General features: G+C 43.7%; 1 protein-coding gene across 1 annotated transcript in view; it reads right to left on the bottom strand.

Annotated features, from left to right (window-relative positions):
* Positions 1-5,731: 5,731 nt before the first annotated feature.
* Positions 5,732-14,746, bottom strand: part of PRDM15 (PR/SET domain 15) — a 48,296-nt gene continuing 39,281 nt past the window's right edge. Inside the window, exons 21-24 of the mRNA XM_038760603.1 lie at positions 14,569-14,744; positions 12,064-12,144; positions 9,661-9,870; positions 5,732-8,079 (exon numbers count right to left, since the gene is read on the bottom strand). Coding sequence (XP_038616531.1) covers positions 7,576-8,079; positions 9,661-9,870; positions 12,064-12,144; positions 14,569-14,744 — 971 coding nt within the window. The 3' untranslated portion in view covers positions 5,732-7,575. The remainder of the gene's footprint in view (positions 8,080-9,660; positions 9,871-12,063; positions 12,145-14,568; positions 14,745-14,746) is intronic.

Raw genomic sequence — 14,746 nt, 5'->3', positions numbered from 1 at the left:
TCTTCCTCTCCAAAGTTGTGGGCCTAGTGTTGGAAAGCAGTAGTCCGAGGCAGTCAGCTATTTTCTCACTGAATAAAAATGGGAGATTTAAGTTTATTTTGAGAGGTTAGGTGTATGTGACTTCTCATCGGCTCATCATACTGTGCTCTGCGCACAGTAAGCGCTCAATAAATATGATTGATTGATTCCCAAGCGCTTAGTACAGTGCTCTGCTCACAGTAAGCGCTCAATAAATACGACTGACTGACTGAATGAATGAATTCCCCACCCATGCACTAGGCCACTCCCACATCACTAGACCCTGCCCACACCCCCAGGCATCACCCACGCACTAGGCCCTGCCCACATCCCCAGGCCCCTCCCACAGGGGCCGTCTCTGTATGTTGCCAACTTGTACTTCCCAAGCGCTTAGTACAGTGCTCTGCACACCGTAAGCGCTCAATAAATACGATTGACTGATTGATTGAACCCCAGGCCCCACCCACACACTTGGTCACTCACACATCCCCAAGTACCGCCCCCACAGGACCAGCCCACACATCAGACCACCCCCACTCACTAGCCCACACACGCACTAAGCCCCCAACCGCATAATAATAATAATAATAATGGCATTTATTAAGCGCTTACTACGTGCAAAGCACTGTTCTAAGCGCTGGGGAGGTTACAGGGTGATCAGGTTATCCCACGGGGGGCTCACAGTCTTAATCCCCATTTTACAGATGAGGGAACTGAGGCATAGAGGAGCTAAGTGACTTGCCCAAAGTCACACAGCTGACAATTGGCGGAGCCGGGATTTGAACCCATGACCTCTGGCTCCAAAGCCCGGGCTCTTTTCCACTGAGCCACGCTGCTTCTCACAGCGCTCAATAAATACGATTGATGATGATGATCTCAGGCCTCCCGAGTAACCGACGTCCACGTGGGCCTAAACTCCCACCGTTAAAACTAGGGCAGTGAGGGGAAAGGGACACGAGAGGACAAGGAGACATAAAGGCCATAAATAAGAAGGAAAAAAAAAACCCAGAAAAAATGGGGAAGGACCCAACAGGGCCCGACAAGTCTAAACAGAGAAGCAACGTTGGCCTCGTGGAAAGAGCACACACCTGGGAGCCAGAGGGCCTAGGTTCTAATCCCTTTTCTGCCACTTGCCTGCTGTGTGACCTTGGGTGAGTCATTTCACTTCTCTGTATCTCAGTTACCTCATCTCCAAAATGGGGATTGAGGCTGTGAGGTCCAAGTGGGACACAGACTGTGCCCAACCTGATTGTCTTCGATATAGACTGAGCTTGTGGGTAGGGATTGTCTGTTTTTATTGCTGTGAACAGTGCTCAGCGCTTAGACAATGCTTTGCACATAGTAAGTGCTTAATAAATGCCATTATTATTATACTTTCCCAAGCACTTAGTACAGTGCTCTGTACACAGCAAGTGCTTAATACAATTAAATTAATGAATGAATTTACCCCAGCACTTAGTACAGTGCCTAGCACATAGTAAATACAAAATAAATACCATTAAAAAAAGGGGGGAGATGTTAGGAAGCTTAAGGACTGAGGAAGAGGGGGGCAAAAAAGGGTGTCTGGAGAGGCTCAGTGGATATTTGAAGCCGATAAGATGTAAGCAGTTAATCAATCCTCTTTATTGAACGCTTACTGTGTGCAGAGCACTGCATTTTTGCTGCTTTCTTTCTGAGGATTTTTGGCTATCATTTGGGGAATTTTACAAAGAAGGTTGAGGAGCCAATCAATAGTATTTCTTGAGCACTTACTCTGTGCGGAACACCGTACTTCTTGCAGGCAAAAGTCAAGTAGAGTTAGTAGTCCCAATCAATCCACTAAAGATAATATAACAATGACCTTCACACGCTTCTGGGTTCCTTGTTCGCATCCTTCTTTTTTTTATGGCATTTATTAAGCACTCACTATGTGCAAAGCACTGTTCTAAGCGCTGGAGCACTGTTCAATGTAGGGCTTTTAACATAAGGTATGTCACAGGGGACTGTGAACCCCACAATTGACAAGGACTTTGGTTTGATTGTACTATATCTACCCCAGCACTTAGTACAGTGCTTGGCACATAGACCCCCCGCCCCTTCCTTCTAGACTGTGAGCCCATTTTGGGGTAGGGATTGTCTCTATCTGTTGCCAAATTGTACTTTCCAAGTGCTTAGTACAGTACTCTGCACACAGCAAGCGTTCAATAAATACAATTGAATGAATGAATGAATAGCAAGTGCTTAGCAAATACCACAAATATTATTATTATTACCTATTCTGGGAAGAATACCCAGTACTGTCTCTAAGATGGAACAGTGTGATGCTGCCCTCCACTATCATGATCGTATTTGTTGAGCACCTACTACTGTGCAGAGCACTTTGCTAGGCATTTCAGGAACATAGATGGAAATACAGGGGTTCCAGCTCTTATAAGAGTTTTCAATAATATGAGAGGTTTTTCAACCTCATTGCTAGAATCTACAACCAATCCTCTTAAATAGTATATGGCTTGGTTCTTGGAAAAGCTCACATTGTAGTACCTCCCCAGTGCTTAGAACAGTGCATTGCACATAGTAAGCACTTAATAAATGCCATTATTAGTACTCACCCAATCTGATATTGTGCACACGGTTTCTTCAGTATTACAAAACACCTACAGAGCACTTGTGTACATCTCTTTATACGCTTACTTCTTATCTGTAATTTATTTTAGTGTCTGTCTCCAACTAGATTGTAAGTGCCTTTGATGGCAGGGATCATACCCACCAACTGTACTGAACTCTCAAATGCTAAGTAGAGTGCTCTACAGAGTAGTGTTCAATAAATACTATTAATTGATTAATTGAAAACACCAGGCTCAGATTGGCTTCCCTTGTTGGAAGAACATTCCCTAGTTTATTTGTTAAGTTCTGCTGTAGTGACAGAGCTCTGCAAGGTAGAAAACATTCGATAGTATTTATTGAGTGCCTACTACGAGCATATTACTGTACTGAGTGCTTCGGAGAGTATAATGAACTAGTAGACATGATCTCTGCCCTCAAGGAGTTTACCACAGTCTGATCAGACTTTTGGGATTTGCCCAGAGGTGAATTGTCTCCATTCCCACGTCATGTAGAGTGGCTCCCAAAACATAAAAGTTTAACCAATCCTTTCAGGATTATTCCCAACATTGGGCAGCAAACTTCATGCTTAGGTGGCCCCACGTCTTTTATCTGTTCAGTGCTCAGCGCTTAGTACAGTGCTCTGCACCCAGTAAGCGCTCAATAAATACAACTGAATGTTCAGGTTGGTTCATGCAGTACTGCCCATACGTGTTGCAAGATGTGTTCAGCTGCTTTTGCAGTGGTTAGTCTTTGACTAAATGCATATTTCTGGCTAACCACCGTTTTTAACGTAAAATTTGTAAGCTCATCATGGACTGGTCCTTTTCCTCTACAGAACTCTCCCAGGCATTTCATACAAGGCTCTGTCCACAAGCACTCAATAGACACTAATGATTTAAAGAAAAAGTACAACTAAATCTCTTTAGCAGTCAAAATCACGGCCTCTTGCTCATCCGTTTTGCTTTACATCTCTTCGGCTTGCTGAGCTACTGTTGACTTTAAAGGGAGCACAACAGAATACCAAACAGAATTTCCATCACCAACTTCTCTAATCTTGGGCCCTTACAAGAGGTGATCAGTAGGCATACCGATTTAAAAAGCAAACAGCACAGCACCTTTTCATTTAATTGCGATAATACAAGCCGATGAGAAGTCACATACACCTAACCTCTCAAAATAAACTTAAATCTCCCATTTTTATTCAGTGAGAAAATAGCTGACTGCCTTGGACTACTGCTTTCCAACACTAGGCCCACAACTTTGGAGAGGAAGAGAAACAACTGCTCTGTAAGTCTTCTGTATATGAAATAACACTTTCCATACTTGGAATTCTCTAAAACAGTTTAATATTAGACACAGTGTAATGGCACTTGATACAGTACGTTTTCCTGAGAGAACTCATCACACACTACAACCTTTTGGGATACATTAATTCACGTTTTTTCCTCCACTTAACATGTAGCACATAATCAATGTTAAACAACTGTACCCTGTGTTAGGTTTCCCTTAAGATTTACACTCTCATGGCAATAGAGTTATGTAGCATGTAATTTAATGGAATTCACAGGCAAAAAAGAAATCCTCATGATTTATTCATTCACAACCAAAAATGGGTTCAGACCTAGTAGACACATCACTATTTCATTTCTCCTCCGCAGCTATGCTTTTGCACCATGGAAAAGTTTTGTTTTGTTCCTTTTTTTTTAACTAAATAGAATACTCTTATCAATGTATAATGATATATACACAACAATATACACTTATCTCTATTTTGGCTGGGTAATTTTTGCTGTCCAGTTTCTGATATGCAGTCAGTTATTAAATAAAAGGACCAGATATCGTAAGATATGTGAAGTCCAACTTAAAGGCACCTTGCCCAAAACAGTGACCTCATTCAGACAAAGTGCATCTGGATGAATCTGGGTGACTTTTCTGAAATATTCTGACACCTCTCAGAAAGGTGTATATTCTTTAAATACACACTCTCATGCACACACGCACACACACACACACACAGTGGCACAATCTAGTCACATTATTTAAATTAGGCTCTCAAACATTTTTCCACTAGACATCAAAAACCTTCCTTATGCGATCAAGCTGTACTGAAAAAGGCCTTTATTTGACAAAGGAGGGTGAAGAAGTGTGTGTTTTTCACCTCAGCATGGCTTATCTTTCTTCTTAATCGGGACATTTGCACTTCAGATTCAGCTAATGGGAACAACTCATTAAGTCAATGAATTTAAATTGTTAAAGAACCCTGGAACCTTTTCAAAGTCCTTATGACGCTATGGAACCCCAGCCTACAAATGATGATCGTAGGGCATTTAAGAAAATTAACATTCCATTGAACAATCTAATTTAATGAGTCAGTCGAGCCATCTTTCAGCATCTCTGCAAATATAAATACAAATGTTGCTTAGCTTTTTGTGGCTGGTAACGTAGAGGCTTCATATTTTTGGTGTTATGTTGCTTTGGTTCCCTCAGCCCTGAACCAAGAGCCACCCTGAAGCAGCCCTCGGGCAGCCTACAGCAAAAACACTAGGCCTCCACATAACGTGTGTCTCAGTAGATACACATCACGGGTAAAATACAGAAATTCCCACACCACAAAGTACCCCAGAAGTTCTTAAAAGGATCCCTGAATAGCTTCCCCAGGATCAAACGCATTCCAAAAACACAGCATGGAAATACCACTGAATGGTGTTCTTCCTATTTGGTCAATCTCTGACATAGAGGATGAGGATCAAGTTAGGTCCAGGTTTTATAACATTGGTACTTCGCAGCACTTTTAAGTTAAGGATAGGTACTAACTTGTCAGGGGTGGTTTAGGTACAGTTCTACCTGGAGGAAATTGGTGATCATTTCTCAAATCTCCCCAAGATTTTTTTGGTTGGGAGCATATTAAAGCCTGGATGATCAGGGTAAGCGTTCCATCACCCCCTTCTTCTGTCTGAAACCCCAGAGCAGGAAGATGTTGTCAGATTGCCTGCCCCCGTAGCTGCAAGTCCTTGGTTCAGACTGTCACCATCTTTGATTTTACCTCACAGGTGCCCCCAGACTATCTTGGCCCAATCCAAGAGTACCAAAGCCACACATCTGCCACAGTTAACAACCTGGAAACCACCTAGAAACCATTGGCCTAGAAGACTTGTTTTCAAGAACCTCTTTTCCCTTTTCCCTCTTTCCCTTTGGAAAAAAACAAAACAGAAAAAAAACAAGGTACATGCATTACCTACAAAGCTCTGACCTTGGGCTGGAACCTGGGTTTGATGCTGAGGGGCATACAGTTGCTCAACAAATCATACTGTGTGTCTCACTGAAGTCACCAACATTACAAGGGACCCCATTTTCACTGATGATCTATTCTTAACATTATTGTCAAGGGAACGTGCCTTGTGGCTGGTAATGTAGAGGCTTCATATTTTTGGTGTTATGTTGCTTTGGTTCCCTCAGCCCTGAACCGACAGCCACCCTGAAGCAGCCCTCGGGCAGCCTACAGCAAAAACACTAGGCCTCCACATAACGTGTGTCTCAGTAGATACACATCATGGGTAAAATACAGAAATTCCCACACCACAAAGTACCCCAGAAGTTCTTGGTTTCTATCAACATCAGAATAAAGACTCCTTCTACTGCCCGTGGCAAGCGCTCCTCAGGCAAGTCTGAATTTTTAATTCAGACAGAGCCCAGAAGTGTCATGTGGGTGAAAGATGGGTTTTGCTCTCGACTCACATCTACATGGGAGACTTATCTTTCAGGGTTCTGCTGCCTTAGGATAAGCATCCATTAGTGCGTCTTTCTAATCCTCCGAAAACATCTGCCTTCCAAGAGAATCTCCTCTCAGCGAAAGATAACCCCAATTCTCAGCTCCTACTAGCAGGCACGGGAGGCACATGTTGTATTTACCATCAGAAGAAGTTGATGAGGTAGTTCCAAAGTAGATTCTGGAAGTGGCAGCATCAGTTTTAATAATGCCTGCACTATCACCTCAGGTCCCCCACAGGCCAACAGCATGCTCTAGTGGGTGAGAAATAACATCTGGTACATTGGTTTGGGGGTACAGTGGCTAAGTAGTAGGACTCACTTTTTTTTCTTTGAAATCGAGAATAGAGAGACTAGGGCACTGAATACAAAATGTCTCCCTGGAATATCCAGGAGATTTAAAAGACCATATGGCAAAATTTTATTCATAACTTATTCAATGTGACTTCCTTTGTCCACATTGCTTAAACTTTGATAGTTCACACACCTCCTTCTCATGTTCTGATTTAATTCAGAGCTTTAGACAATTTAATACAGAATCAAATACCATTAAAAATACATATTTTAAAACCTTCACTTTCCTACTGGTTTGAAAAAGTACAGATTGGTGATTAAAGGTTTTTTCATCACTGCAAAGTAATGGTTTCATGAAGCGTTTATACAGTGCATCCAGAAAGCGCTCAATAAATACCACTGATTGATGAAAGTACTGATTTTTTTTTTTTGCCATATCCAGAACCTCTATTCTGTCACTTAGCCTCCTTTTTTGGTCAAGATGTGCCGTGTAAAACTGCTTGGGTCTGATGCCAATCTACCTCTCTTTACCCATAACCTTCCCATCCCCATTCCCCCAAAAATCAAATGGGATTTTTTTTTTCCCCCACAAGGTTTCCAGTGCTATTTACTCTCTGCAGTTTTTCTACTTTATGTAAGGTACGAGGTGGTCCCTCTGCTCAAACTTACAACTTTTAATTGCCAGGATACAGCCTTCGCGGTGCTGAGTGAAGTGGATGGTTTTTGGAAAAAAAAATAGATGATGCAGGGATTTGGAAATAGTTTTGCAATAGCAAGGCCAACTTTCAATTTCAATATAATGAATGAAAAGAGTTTTTTTTTTTCTGTTTGGTATTCAGCAACAATCTTGAGTTTTCCAAGACTTTTTTTTTTTTCTGTATTTAGATCATCTAGTCCACTGAAAGATTTTTAGAACTAATAGCTATACATCTGCTGCTGCTGCTGCTGCGGCTCAGTCTGAACTTGTGGCTGTCCTGACTGTTGCTGTGCTTGCGGCTGTTGCAGTTGCGGCTGTTGCTGGGGCGGCAGGACGTCAGTCTGAGGCACTGCCCTCCACGTGAGGGGGTGCTGTTCACTTATGGGGTTTCCTAAGGGAGTAATGGAGTTCACCAAGGTCGTGAGGTTGATAAAATGGGCGACCGACTGCGGGTTCGAGGCTTCCGGCTGGGGTTGGATCTGGATGTCGTTCTGGCGGTTGTGCAGCATGGCGGAGCCGCTGACCGTATCAAACGTCACCGTCAGGATCGAGTTGTCCAGTTGCAACTGGCGTTCGGGGGTGGTGAGATGGCCCACGGCCACCGGCTGGAGGTTTGTAAACTGGGTCCCGGCTCCGGTGGTGATGGGGGTAACGGTGATGTTGGTCAACCCGACCGAACTCGATGGAGTTGTGACATTTGGATCGCCCAGGGTCACCACCACCTAGAGACGAACACACACAGTCGCTTTGTTTAGTTTCACCCTTTCTCTAGCAACTCTAATAACCATTTAAAAAATTTCTCTGCTGTCCATTTCTATATTGTATATTTATATATATCGTGTACATATATACACAAAAGGTCACACCAGAGGAATTTTATTTATATATATATCTATATATATCTATATGTATCTATGTATATAGATATATAGATACATATAGATATATATAGATATATCTGTGTGTGTTGGGGTGGAGGCGGGGGTGTATCTAGATTTGCCCTCTGTCTTTGAAGAAGACACCACTGATGATGAAGTTCGCCTATAAGTACTCAGACTGGGAGCCTAATGTGGGACAGGGATGATGTCTGACCTGATTAATTTATACCTACCCCAACCCTTAGAACAGTGTTTGACACACAGGCGGCACGAGAAGCAGCCTGGCCTAGTGGAGAATGCCCAGGCCAGAGAGTCAGAAGGACCTGGGTTCTAATTCCGGCTCTGCCATTTGACCCTGGGCAAGTCACTTAACTTCTCTGTGCTTCAGTTCCCTCATCTGTAAAAGGGGGATTAAGACTGTGAACCCCACATGGGGCATAAACTGTGTCCAACCTGATTAGCTTGTATCTACCCCAGGGCTTAGGACAGTGCCTGGCGCATAGCAAGTGCTTAACAAATACCATTTAAAAAATGCCATAAAAATAAGAAGTGAGTGTCTGCAAACATCAATGTGGGCTCCATGCCAGTTACACTGGGCACACAAAAAGGTTGTCCCTTGTTGAATTTAACATTTGTTGTGCTTGGTCCTATTTTCTCTTTTGCCTCCTTGTTTCGTGATCCACGCAAAGGTTTCGCTCAAAAAGAACTGCTCCCTTCTTGATGGCAGTGCAGCAGGCAGGTCTGTCCTCAGCAACTGACTCCCAGTTTTCAGCTGGGAGTCAGTCCTGTCTGAGGTTTTGGATAATATAACATTGGAAAAAGCTAAACCTCAGACCCAAAAGAAAAGCAGAAAACAAAAATACTGAACTCAAAAATCTCTTACTCAAGGCTACTAGCACTGGTGACTGGGAAGGAAAGGGGAAGAGAAAAGAAGGGAGGAATCTGGGAAAACACACCAAACTTTTGTAGTCCAGGAATCAAAAATGGAAATGACAAAGTAGCACAGCTTTATCTTCTCATCAGCCCTCCAAACAGACTCATCATTAGAAGGTGGAGTTTCCGGTCCTGGTGACAACTTTACCCTACATCCAGCCCAAACTATCCCATCTGTCAGTCAGCATCTGCCTGTTCATAATGGAGACAAACTGTGCCAACAACAGTGGAATGGCTTAAATCGTGCTTGCAATCCCTAAGACAGACAGAAGTAAATTGAGAAAGAGTCTGAAGAGGATCCTTGGGCCTCTAAGCTCAGTTTGATTCATGGCTGTGAGCTCCAGGGAAAAGGGGATGGATTAACTGGGCCTATCATTCCCTTTATCCCTTACATCTTTGTGGCAATGCCTTTGTTGGCTAAATCCCTAGCCTCTGACCCTGTCAGTAGATGTGCTTGACTCTCCCCAGCCTTTCATAATGGAGCACACTGACCTGCTGAATGCTCTGGACAGCCGAATTGGTCTCGTCTCCCACGTTCCCTGTGAATTCGGCTTCTTTTTCGCTGAATTCAGTGAACGCCGGGTCCTCTGGCACCGACGCTTCCTCCTCATCATCCGGTTTTTGCTTTCGTTTATGAGCTCGTTTAGCAGCTTTCATAAGTTTCCCTTCAGGTAATTCTCCCTGTTCTAGAGCGAGTTCAGGCTGCAGAAACAGAAGAGTTCCAATAACTGATAGGAAAGGCTCTCCTCTCAAGAGTTTTAAAGCACCTGTGAACTCAGAACAAACTAACATTATCAAACACCAGCGCTTGCATAAAAAAAATAGAGTGACTGTATGATTAATGCCTTCTTAGAATTTCAAAGCTGGCTTCGACACCCCCTTCTCCTCAACACGCTATCCAACCTTGGCTTCACAGACTCTGTCCTCTCCTGGTTCTCCTCTTATCTCTCCGGCCATTCATTCTCAGTCTCTTTTGCAGGCTCCTCCTCCCCCTCCCATCCCTTTACTGTAGGGGTTCCTCAAGGGTCAGTTCTTGGTCCCCTTCTGTTCTCTATCTACACTCACTCCCTTGGTGAACTCATTCGCTCCCACAGCTTCAACTATCTATCTTCAACTACGCTGATGACACCCAAATCTACATCTCTGCCCCTGCTCTCTCTCCCTCCCTTCAGGCTCATGTCTCCTCCTGCCTTCAAGACATCTCCATCTGGATGTTTGCCCGCCATCTAAAACTCAATATGTCCAAGACTGAACTCCTTATCTTCCCTCCCAAACCCTGCCCTCTTCCTGACTTTCCCATCACTTGAAGGCACTACCATCCTTCCCATCTCACAAGCCCACAACCTTGGTGTCATCCTCGACTCCACTCTCTCGTTCACCCCTCACATCCAATCCGTCCCCAAAACCTGCCGGTCTCACCTCTGCAACATCGCCAAGATCCGCCCTTTCCTCTCCATCCAAACCGCTACCCTGCTGGTTCAATCTCTCATCCTATCCCGACTGGATTACTGCATCAGCCTCCTCTCTGATCTCCCATCCTCGTGTCTCTCTCCACTTCAATCCATACTTCATGCTGCTGCCCGGATTATCTTTGTCCAGAAACGCTCTGGGCATATTACTCCCCTCCTCAAAAATCTCCAGTGGCTACCAATCAAACTACGCATCAGGCAAAAACTCGTCACTCTCGGCTTCAAGGCTCTCCATCACCTCGCCCCCTCCTACCTCACCTCCCTTCTTTCCTTCTACAGCCCAGCCCGCAGCCTCCGCTCCTCTGCCACTAACCTCCTCACTGTGCCTCATTCTTGCCTGTCCCGCTGTCGAACCCCGGCCCACGTCCTCCCCCTGGCCTGGAATGCCCTCCCTCCGCACATCCGCCAAGCTAGCTCTCTTCCTCCCTTCAAAGCCCTACTGAGAGCTCACCTCCTCCAGGAGGCCTTCCCACACTGAGCTCTCTCCTTCCTCTTCCCCCCCACCCCCATCCCCGCCGCCCTACCTCCTTCCCCTCCCCACAGCACCTGTATATGTTTGTACAGATTTATTACTCTATTTATTTTACTTGTATTTATTTACTATTCTATTTATTTTATTTTGTTAATATGTTTTGTTTTGTTGTCTGTCTCCCCCTTCTAGACTGTGAGCCCACTGTTGAGTAGGGACCGTCTCTATATGTTGCCAACTTGTACTTCCCAAGCTCTTAGTACAGTGCTCTGCAACCAGTAAGCGCTCAATAAATACGATTGAATGAATGAATGAGTGAATGAAAGAAAGCAATAGGCCAATTCTTCCATGTCATTGAAAAAGAGCAGGACATATTATGACAATCATTGAGAAGAAAAAAATCATTTTTTTTTTGCACTCAAAAACATTTTCCTCGAATTCCACTTTGAAAAAAACACATGTATGGATTCCTCCAACAAACAGGAAACAAATGCGCAGGGATCTGCCTTCTTAAGAAAAGATTCTTGGGCCAATGACTAAGTATTCAGGCAGAAAGTGCATAAAAACATTCTGGGAAACATTTCTGGGTCGAATCCTCAGGGGGAGTTCACAGTGTACTATTTTGGGACACCACAATTGAAGAGCTGCATACTGATTATAAAATACCACAGCAAACCTTTTACTTTAGTAGATTTTTTACCCACAGCGCATCCACAAGGAAATAATGAAAGAGACTCCTGAAGGAAAGTTTAGCAGAATAAAGGGCAATGGAATGTGAACCACAGAGCAAAAGCAAGAGAATGGCTCCAGAGGCTGATACGTGGATTGTATCGACCCATTTGTCCTTGGCCTTGAAGTCAATTGACTCTTATGTTGGTTTTCTAGGATTCTTTGAGGATGGCTTGAATTCACTGTCCACCCAGACAGTTGGAAGGGGCTCTGAGGTTCTGGTCTTACCTGTACAATGCCAATGGAGGAAGCGTCGATAGTTGTTGTTTCTGGGAGGTGCTCTAAGTCCCCAATTCTAACGGAAAGAACCTACATATAAAAACAGAAGCTGTGGGCCTGCATGTCACAGAATTTGAGAATGGTTGATTCTAAAGTCCTGGCGAACTGCAGGACAGAATTATATAGCCTACTGTAATGCAAAAGTCACGATGAGCTTCCATGAAATGGTCCTTTCTCAAGAGGGACTGCGATCACTTTGAGCTACTGAATCCCCATTTTAATTCCCATAAGTGTGGCCACTGGCACCAAGGATTCAAGATTGAATTGCTTAGTGTCACCCTGCCAACACATTTTCTACATGGCTTCAAAGAGTAACTCTGCAGGGTTATCAAAGGACCCTGAGTAAAACTAGCTAGAATGCCAGAATACCTTTTTATTCTGGCTTCTCAGCAGAAAAGCCTTTTAAACAGAAAGCTTACAAAGGGAATATCTGCCAAGCTAACTGCAAAGCCTCACAATTGGCTGACAGAGCTATAATAGGAACTTGGATTAGGGTTTAATCGGTTTGACTTAAATGAACATTTACTGAAAGCAGCATGAAAGTCCATCACTAAGAAGCTATAAAATATAAAATACTGTAAATCCTAGAGCCTTCAGAATGAAAAGCTGTTCACGGTTAAAGCCAATCAAAATATTAACTTTGGACAGTAAAGCTCATGCCCTCACAGACCTTCTATTGCAGGATAATCTATTCAGCTCCCCATTATCTACTGAATGAGGGCACAGAGGCAACGTGGATAACTGAAATGGACAGATAAGCCTGAAAACTGCACTTCAATGAATAGGTTCGGCTCTCACCAAATCTTTTCCCATCAGAGCTATGTGGCAAAATCAATTTGAATTTCGTCCTTTTTCTTTTCCTCTGCCTTCTTTCACCTACTTTCCTCCCTCTTCGCAGGTGTGTGTATGTGTGTGTGTGTGTGTGTGTGTGTGTGTGTAAAGAAGACAAGAAGGGTGATATAAATAATTAGAATAAAATAATAAAAATAAGATGGCCAAAAGGCCAGCCAGAACAGAAGCTCTGAGTAAATCCACAACACTGACAATCAGTGGAGGACTGTAGTGATTTCTGTGGCTGTGTTAAAGTTTAGCCTGTAAAACTTGTCTGGACTATGTCTTTCTCTGAATGGCAGCATTATCAGTAGCTCTAATGATGCCTGTGTTCCTGCGAACGTCTTAAGGCACAGAAATCAGTACTGAAAACTGATACTCAAAAAAGCTTCTGAAAACTTTACAGATAGTAGTTCACTGCCATTCCACCTTCCTGTGGCTTAGATTATTATGCTCGAGCATATCATTGACCAGTGCACAGTTCCAGGAATATCCATGCTCCTGGAGGCAGGAGGTTTGATGGCAGACGTTTACTCTAACACTGAGGCTAGTGAGGATAGAGAGGAAGAAGTCAACAATCTAATAAAGAGTTTTGAATCCGTCACTGCGCTATCGCTGGCTGCCTTCCAGGGAATCTCACCTTTCACCAACCCATCCACCCAATCAATGGTATTTATTGAGTGCCCACAGAGTGCTGAACTATGCATGGCCGGACCTAAAAGCTCATCTCTAGACTGTAAACTCGTTACAGGCAGGAAACGGGTTTGCTAATTCTGTTGTCTTGTACTCTCCCAAGCGTTTAGTACAGTGTCCTGCACATAGTAAGATCTCAATAATTACCATTGATTGATTGACTGACTGGTCCTGAAGTTTAGCAGTGCAAATCTTCTCAACTTTAGAATGCCGGGAAGCTGAGCCACCCAGGACGGGAATGAGAGAAGAGCTTAATGGATATTTACAATCGCGGGAGTGACATGGATAACAAGGACTTGATCTTACAGCTTGGTTTCTTATGTAACATTACCTGATATTCAAGCATGCTGTAGAATGTTCTAAAGAGGGGAAGGGAGGAAAGAGGAAAGGGGAGGGAAGAAATAGGAACAGTGGGAGGGGGTGAATAAGAGAGAGGAGGAAAGGAGCAATAAAGCAACCAAGGATTTGAGAAGACTTATGAGCAAGTGAATAAAAAAGGGCAGGTTCAACCTAGAAAATATGATGGCTCTCTTCAAATAAACAAAACAGGGAACGAGGAAAAACAACCAAGAGGTAAAAGAGGTCAAACGGGAACATGGTAGAGGAGCCATATGCTATAGCATCTGGGTAAGCTTTATTTTGAGACCATTAAGAACCGAAGGAAAAAAGTTTTATCCTGGGAGGGATCAGCATGAAACCAGAGCTCACACTAAATGAGTCGCAGGCTCACTGGGCTCCGGGGGTGTCAATTTGTTTCCTAACGAGCAAATTCACTGGATTTTAACGCTTAGCTCAGGGTGTAAAATCAGACGTAAGCTTAAGCTAGGGAAATGTTTCTGCCATTTACTCTCTGTATAGTAGGATGGAGAGACAGACACACATAGACAGACATGCCATTCCCCAAGACACCATAGGCTAAAATCATCTCACCTCTGGGTGTTTTCGCCTCATATGCCGACTCATCGATGCTCTGGTTGAAACTTTCGTCCCACACAGTTGACAACTCTGCGCTTCTATCTTGTCGTGAGTTAACTGAATGTGTTTCTGAAGCATATATTCTGTGACGTATTTCTTGTCACACACAGAGCAGGTCCACTGTTTTCCCACT

This window comes from Tachyglossus aculeatus, chromosome 18 (assembly GCF_015852505.1).
Source record: "Tachyglossus aculeatus isolate mTacAcu1 chromosome 18, mTacAcu1.pri, whole genome shotgun sequence".
NCBI lineage: Eukaryota > Metazoa > Chordata > Mammalia > Monotremata > Tachyglossidae > Tachyglossus > Tachyglossus aculeatus.
Note: the sequence above shows the minus strand (reverse complement) of the source record. Positions and strands in the feature narration are given on the sequence as shown.